Source organism: Alligator sinensis, unplaced genomic scaffold (assembly GCF_000455745.1).
Source record: "Alligator sinensis unplaced genomic scaffold, ASM45574v1 scaffold1086_1, whole genome shotgun sequence".
In the NCBI taxonomy this organism is placed as follows: Eukaryota; Metazoa; Chordata; order Crocodylia; family Alligatoridae; genus Alligator; species Alligator sinensis.
This window is the reverse complement of record NW_005842600.1, coordinates 727716-736086: the sequence shown is the minus strand read 5'-3', so window position 1 is coordinate 736086 and position 8371 is coordinate 727716. Positions and strand designations below refer to the sequence as shown.

The 8371-nt window shown below is 41.1% G+C and overlaps 1 protein-coding gene across 1 annotated transcript in view; it reads right to left on the bottom strand.

Annotated features, from left to right (window-relative positions):
* Positions 1 to 3302: 3302 nt before the first annotated feature.
* UBE2G2 (ubiquitin conjugating enzyme E2 G2) overlaps positions 3303 to 8371 on the bottom strand; it is a 43574-nt gene continuing 38505 nt past the window's right edge. The window contains exons 5-6 of the mRNA XM_006032981.2: positions 6043 to 6183; positions 3303 to 5720 (exon numbers count right to left, since the gene is read on the bottom strand). Coding sequence (XP_006033043.1) covers positions 5608 to 5720; positions 6043 to 6183 — 254 coding nt within the window. The 3' untranslated portion in view covers positions 3303 to 5607. The remainder of the gene's footprint in view (positions 5721 to 6042; positions 6184 to 8371) is intronic.

The following is an 8371-nucleotide window of genomic DNA, read 5'->3' as shown; positions in this document are numbered from 1 at the left end:
TGTAGATCATTCTTCCTTGTCTTAATAAAACAGCTTTAAATACAAAACATATTCAGATGATCTCATTTGTCCTTATTTACCCAGCGTGCGTAAAGTGTAATTTTTATTCAGGTAAAACACATTATTAAAACACTGGTTTTGTGCATTTTGAAATTGAGGGTCAATTTCTATCCCAAAGACAGCACAATACCTCTTCTCATGGAAAAAATATGATCCAGTAAAGAATACATCTTTCACTGCTTCCCAATATAAGAATGTGAACATTAAAAATCCAAAATAAGTTTATGCCAAGCTGTATCGCTGCTTAAATAAGTGTGTGTAGCCAGACCATATTCTCCTGTTTCAGAAAAACAGAAGTGCCAAATTTGGCATAAAAAATACATTCAGCAAATCCATGTTTTGAGGGTTCCTAAAGAAAATCAACTGTCCTGTGACAAAATAACTAAGAAGTGCAGATACAAAGATTAAGATCAAACTATTTAAAATTAGCCAGTAGGGAGCCTTGATTGAAGTCATTTCTTTTAATCACTTGGATTCAAATCTAATCAATAGTCAGCCCTTAAAAAGGAGACAGCAGCTTCCACTGGGCTCAGTAAGGGGCATATATGAGCAGCACTTCAAGCCACCTGTGTGTGTGCCAAAGTTCAGGGCCAAGGCATCCAAACCCAGAAGTCGCTTTCTCTACTCTCTGATTCTTGGGTGATATAGCCTCCTTAGGTGGAAACAGACAGGCATTGCCATTCCTCACCTTTGCACCACCATAAACATTTTTATGGCGGTACAAAGGCAAAGCAAACATTCATACCCTTGCTATGCCACAAACACCCAACATTTGTGGGCACCAAAGGTGATTGTGTCGCTTTATTGCGGTGGATGTCTGTCTGTTTAGTGGTGGGACAGCATCGACAGCCAGAGTGGCCCACACTCTTCAGCCACCCTATATAGGTGCTGTAAAGGTTTGAGGCCCCATCCTGTGCATCCCAGGAATTTCTGGGCAGTACTGTGTCCCTCAAGCCTGCCCCTAAAGCACTTGCCTGGGTCTCCCCTCTAACAGAGAGACACCCCAGGGAATCTCAGGGCATCTCAGTAAATGGGGAAAGCCCAGGGTTCTCCACTTAGAGAGAGATACTCCTGGGATCTCCTAGTTGCATCTTCTTAAATGGGGAACCCCAGGCTTTCCCTGCTTGAGAGAGATATCTCCAGGAGTTGCGTTTCATCACAGTTGATCTGCCTCAGTTTGGCAACGTCCGTTTCCACCTTTGTTTCCATCCTTACTGGGGTCTTTTACAACGGGAGGAAACTGTACAACTGATGCAGCTCCTGTTCACACAAGAGGTTACAGCTAATGAACCCACTTCATTTTGTAGGCCTCTCCTTTCAACTCACAACACTGTTTGAGAAGTCAGAACCAGTCCAAGCAAGAGGAGCTGGTGAGAATCCCCGAGTCTGTTCTGCCCTCGAGTGTGACTGCTTAATGTGCTTCCAACTCTTTTACTATTGCAGTTACTGCTTTCAAAGAAACATTTGCAAAAAAAGCCCCAAATAATTTATGTCTTGTTTCCCCACTGTGTGTGTTCTGACTCTGGCTCCATTGCCAAAGAGGGGAAGGGAGGAAGAGACTTTTAAGAGAGGCTGATAGCATCTTTTTCAACAGCTTGCTCTAGGCTTTGTATATAGTTTAACCATAAACCATCCAAGAGAGGGAAATTATTAAAGATTAAAAAATTATTCACATGCATATATCTCTGTATGACACCTGTTGAGTTCTAATACTCCCCAAGGAACCTGTTTTATTGTAATTGTTTCAGACTATGGGAAAAAAAGCAAACAGATCAGAAATGTTGCTAGGGGCTAGTGTCACAGAACTTGCTAACATGAATACTCTTAGATTTCTCCTCCCAGTGAAACACCCAACAGCTTTATAAACCGTGAACAACTTTACAAAGCCCTAAAAAAAACTCCCTGGGATATCAAATTCCTAGCACAGAAAGGCTGCAGCATTACATTCAAGGCATTTTTGGTAATGTCCAAATTACTCTTCCATGAAATCATTTTGTACAAGGCCCTGATTTTTCAGGATGAAGTGCATCAAGTATTCAATTCACTTGTGATATTTTAAATAACAAGTTTTTTTTTTTTATTTGCAGTTAGTCCATATTAAGGTTATTTTCCAAGCTGCTGGTCTAGTTTTATTTCCAGCTAGTGAAAAGCACAAAAATGCTGACTGCAGTGTTTGGCTTCAATCTTTCAATAAAGTTTAAACATTTTGAAGAATAAATTGTCTACCTACACAAAGTAGACATGATACTTTGTTATTTTTAGCCATATCATAAACATTAGAAATGTGAATAAATGCAATTAAGGCTTGTCAAGACATGCAATACCTTAACACCTATTCAAGGGAAAGAACCGCATGTGTGGATGCTTTCATTCTAGAAGTAGAGTATCCACACATGCAGTTACCTACATTACTGTACTTTAAATTCATGTCCTCTTTTATTCTGGACTGACTTTCAAGTGTAAAGGAACCCTAAGTGAGATCACTTTGAATAAGGAGAACCACTCTCACACACCAATTGCTGAGAATTTACCTTCTATTTAGATTTTAAAAGGTCGCTAAAAGCTGTTGTGTTGATAAATCATGTGTTTTTACTACTAAATTAAGGAAATTGAACCATTTTGATTTAGCAGATCTGCTCTGCCTTCAAAAAGTAAGCTTATTTAAGTTTATTTAATGGCAGCATTTTCTGTGCCAACTAGCAAGTCTAGCTTCATTTTTAGATGGCAGAAGTTCAGGGGGAAAAGATGGAGATTTCTAGAAGCCCAAAATAGAAGTTGATGTTCAAATCCCTTGACTTGCAGTGGGACCTCAGCATCTAATAGCTCTTTCTGGAGTCTTAACAACAGATTCTGGCAAAAATTATGAATGACATTATATCTCATGGGGAAGGGTCTGATTTGATCCCTAGCTCAGAGATCAGGACGAGCCCTTCTTTTTGGTGGTGGAGGGGAAGGTGGGGGAGAGACAGGGAGGACAGGACACACTTATCCCGTGTTTGCCTAATGTGGGATTCTTAGATCTTCTGAAGCAGCTGATGCTCATCACTGTTGGTGACAAAACACTGGTCTTGACCTACTTCGAGCCATACCCACTCTGGCAATTCCTACGTCTTTTTGCAGTTTTCCGGACCTTGCTTGTGGCGTTACCTGGAGATGCACATCTTTCTTCCTGCCCACGTGTGGCGCAAATTAACCTTGGATGTCCTCTGAACCACTGAACAAATGAAACTTGAAGAAATATCTTTTTATACTTTTATGAAAGGGGAAAATATAATCACTTTATTTTCAATATACAAATTAAATTCCACCATAAAATAAGGATAACAAGTCTTTGAGTATACACAAATAAAAATACCTTGTTTTTAAAAAGAGACTAGTTTTGACAGGTCTCTTCCTTGATTGATCACAATCCTCATAGAATCAGGCACGTAGCACCCTCCTTCATGAAGCTATTTCCATAAACATCTATTGCACCCCATACCAGCTGTACTCTAGCCAATGCACAAAATGCCTCCACTCTGCATATAAGAGCTACATTTTTCCATATGGTTTCAAATACTAGGAAGGTACAATACTATTCCATCATCTCCCTACCCCCAAAATTAGATTTCTTCCTAGAGATACTATTCCCTATTGTGATGGTAAACCCAACAAATGATCCCGGTCCAGACTCCCTTCAATGATAGAGAAAGATGACACAACAGTGACATGCAGCACATGCATATGCAATATGAACTGCAAGCCACCAGGCACCGAGATGACAGCATTACATACATAAATATATATTAAAAATAGACATTTATATAGACACATACACACTATTTCACTTCAGCAAAACTTTCTCCCCCATGTAGTTATATTTCAGCCATTTGAGTTCTTGGTTCTTTTCTTTCAGAGACACAAACCTCTACCCAAACTTAGCCTGCTTAGGATCAAGGAAATGCAGTTCCAATAGACATGTACATTATTGCTGATACAGTGTCTAGCAAAGTTTCAGACCTAGACAAGAGGTAAAATATGAACACCACAAGGGGCACTGAATCCGCTTTAAAGACTGAACATTATCAGAAGTTTGAACAGACTTTGCAGTCCAGTGCCCTGCACAAACCCTGCACACAGGCATAGATTGGTAGAGCATTCTTCAGCAAAATGCCTCTTTCCATGCCCTACAAAGTAGGATAAGAATTCTCCTCCAATACTGACTTAAGTATGCAAAAGAAGTTAAGCATCAAGAAACAGCAACTCCTGATAATTTAACGATTATTCTAGTTGCCTGTCAAAAGGTCATGTTCCATGTATTCACTTGAAGATAAATAATCTCAGTGGGAAGGACAGATTCAGGTCGGTGTCTATAGGTTTTTGATATCCACTGGTGGGAGAATGGGATTTCACATCTCACAGTATCATGGAAATGCTTCATTTCACCAGCAGGACCAGCTGAGCACACTTTCACAGGACCTGCCAAGCATAAAAGACCTACCTCAGGCTTCAATATGGTAGTATGAAAGAGGACATGGTGATCACAAGGTTTCAGGGGAGTCAGGAGTTTGGTCTTGTACCTCTGACTGAAACTGGAAGTACAACTCAGGAGCAATACAACAGTCCTTAGGATTTCTTCTAAGTGAAAGCCAATTCAAAAGCTTTATTTAGACTAGCAGTGAGATACAAAAACACTAGGCTTTTCTAGACACTCAGATGCAGGAACACCAGCCACAGATAATAATTACTACCTAGAATTTGAGTTGCCTTGGCTAAGAAAAAATGAAAATCACTACCTACATCAAAACCTGACTGTATTCTTGGTTTATAGCCTCTCCTATTGTTCTAACCCTTCTTGAACTCTGGCTTTTAAACACAGAGGGTGTGTCTGGTTTTCCATATGATATCATGAGCTTAAAAATGAAACACATTCTTCAAATATTTTAGGGGTAAAATGTTAGTCACACAGACATTCATATTTAATACTTGAAGCAGGTGACTTCAGAAACAGCACACTTCTTTTCTCAAAGGGCTACTGGTAGCAGATTGGCCATGGTAAGATCCCTAAGAGATGAATGCCCTGACCACCTCCCCCGCATTAGTATGCTCTCACTAACCTTTGTTTTGAATGACTGAAACTCTGGAGAAAATACAAACCTACTTCACTGATCAAAAATGTACAATTGCTTGCGTTCTTCGTGAGAGTGTCGAGGACAGAGCGTGGCAAGCTACATACGATTCAATTTGGCTCAAGAAATTCACGCTTTTTACATTGAAAGCTTGGAGACATTACAGAGTGAGGTAGCATTGAACAGCCTCTGCAACAGGGCTAATTCCTTTTTATTCTAATAAAACCTCTTTCCTATATATCTGAGTTTAGTTAGGAGGGGTGGCAAGAGGGGGACGGGGACAAGGACAGGAGGTAAAAGAGATTAAGGAAAAAAAAAAAAAAGTGAGGCCGATGATCTTGCAAAAATTTGCCTTTTTGGTACCACCACTGAGCATTGCCGTCAGTTGAAGAGAAATACAAAACACTGCAGTCTCTCATGTGTGCACGGACGTGCATGTTTAAAGTCCAAGTGACTTCTGCACGATCTGCTTGGCAATTTTGTTGAACTGTTCCCTGTCTTCCCGCCACATTTTGGAGGCATCTACGTTAGCTCCGCTTTCATCGTTGGGTTCTGAAATGAGAGGCAAAAAGGCAGGTGAGTTACTTACCAAACCAAGGGCTTTAAGGTTCTTCCAGCCCTAACCCTGCACAATTCACCCTCTTGCATGCCTGAGGCACCATTGCCCCAGAGGGACTCCAGACAGGGTGCTAATCAATTCTGGTTATTGTTTGCGCTTCACATACCGGTACATTAAAAAACAGGGCAGACCGCTGCTATGGCACCAAGAGCTTTTGCTCCTGTACAAGAAGCCTTAGGACACCTTTGCTTGCCCACTCAGCAAAAGGAGGAATTAAAAGGTGCTCTCTCTACTGCATGCAGCAGCACTCCTTACCTGCCAACATGCTGACTACTGACAAGAGGATCTTCTCCACACTCTGCACTGGGCTCCACCGTTCGGCACTGCTCTCGTACCCCATGGGGTCATCCCCAGGGGCATGAAGAATGGAGATACAAACTCGCCCATCTGGGTAAACTGCAGAGGGAGCAGAGGGGATGGAGCTCATCATGGAGGAAGCATCTGGCATCTTAGCACAGCAATTATTCATATAGACAGCAACTCACCAAGCCAGTCTCCCTGGACTGCCCCAAAATTCAACAGGGATGCACTCCTTTCAGAAGGCAACAGAACAAGTTTCACCCCCTGAGACGTTAGAACCCAGATCATGTAGGCAGGCCTTTAAACATTGTGATTATATACACCACTCTTGCATATTGAGGTAGAGCAGTCAATTAAAGCCAAGCATGCTTCAGCATCACTTATTTCCCAAGGTCCTTCTTTCCAAGGACTGCACCGTCTGGACTCCACAATCACCAGAGATTCACTGTCCTTTCCAGAGATTTGCTGTAGTTTTCCAAACTGAACTGCACTTCACTTTCTGTTCATGTCTCTAGCTTTTCTGCCACCTTGGATTATTATTGCTCTGTCCTCATCACCTCTTCTGAATTGTCAGCCACAGATCTCATTAACATGATCTCTTGTTCTAGACCATGGATGAAGGTATTAAATTAGGCTCATCACTACAGCACCCTCCATCCAACTAGCCAGCAGGAAAACTTGAGAAATCTACTACTCAGTGCCAAGCTAAAATTTTGAGTTTTCTACCTTGAAAGCAGGGGTAGACAACTTACAGCTTCCCGGCTGGATCTGTCCCACAAGGGACTGGATCCAGCCCACATTTTACTAAGCGTGCACTGATCCCCAGTGTTTGATTCACTAACTGGCTGATCAAATGTACTTGGAAGGGTGCTCTCCCTCACTGCAACCTTGGCTCACCATCCTAGAGTGGCCCAGGATACCGGCCAAGTCACAAGCTGCAGCCCATGTTAGTAAAAGGTCACCAACCCCTGCCTTATGGGGATTCTTGCATAATAAGCAATATGCGGTTAAGTTACCTGGTGTGCTTGAAAATCTCAAGTTCTGTACATGCTAATACCTTCCTCTAGTAACTGGTCATGCCCAACTAGGATCTGAGAGAAAATTAGATGCAAGGTCATGGTTTGCACTCTAGCAGAGTGCTGTTTTTCTTGGGAAAACAGCAGAGCCAAAAACATTCAATGGAAACTCATTTTCACTAAATTCACCAATTTCAAAAACCAGCATAAGTTAACAGGGTATGTATGGTCAGAAGGCAACTGGTACTCGAGGGGAAAAAGAAAACAAACACAAGACCAGAAAGCATTTGATGGCATATGGTAATATGAGAGGACTACCAGAACTTGTTTGCATGAAAGAATATAGTTCTAGAGTACAATCCTTCACTCCTTGGTCCAGCAAAGCACTAAAGTGTGTATGTATATAACCTTCAGCAAGTAGTGTGACTGAAGTAAAAGAGAGTGCTCATGTACTTACAATCAGGGCTCGTGGTAGAAGGTGCTCTCTTTTATTAGACCAACAAGATTTTTTGAAAAAAAAAAATCTTTAATTGCAAGCTTTCGGGCACACAAACCCTTCATCAGGCATCAGAGAAAAGACTGTAAAAGTGCTCCTGGGTAGAAATGAAAGTTCTACCCAGAAATACAAAAAACTAGAACTCTTGGTTCCAAAATGATACCATTTATTAGACCAACTGGAAAATGGCAAGAAAATTGTCTTTTTAAAAGGTATCACTTTGGAACCAAGAGTTCTAGTTTTTTGTATGTCTTTATGTCTCAGACCAATACGGCTACCAAGTACACCCCTACCCAGAAATTAACTTTTACAATCTTTTCTCCAGGCACAAACACCTTTCATCAGGCATCAAAAGCTTGCAATTAAAGACATTTTTTCGCAAAAACCATGTTGGTCTAATAAAAAGATATCACCCTCTACCATGAACCCCGATTGCTTTTTCCTCTGGACCAATATGGCTACAACCTGGATACCTGAAATATCTACTTACAAATTATACAAGCAATCAGATATTTTACTAGGATTAGGTGTTTATTAGAAGAGATTAATTTAAGTCATATTACTGTTGAAGCAACCCGAGAAACTCAGCTTCATTTGGACATTAGTGAATTATGACTGAAGAAAGATTCCCTTGTGGGCACGTTTGCTTAATGTTAAGCTGCGTTAGAGCAAGTGCCACACATGTGTAATGAAGGGCATTTGCCATTATTTAAGAATTCGGGTCTCATTCTGCAAATGCCTCCACCAGTTAAGTCTCCTCCCCAGGGAATGG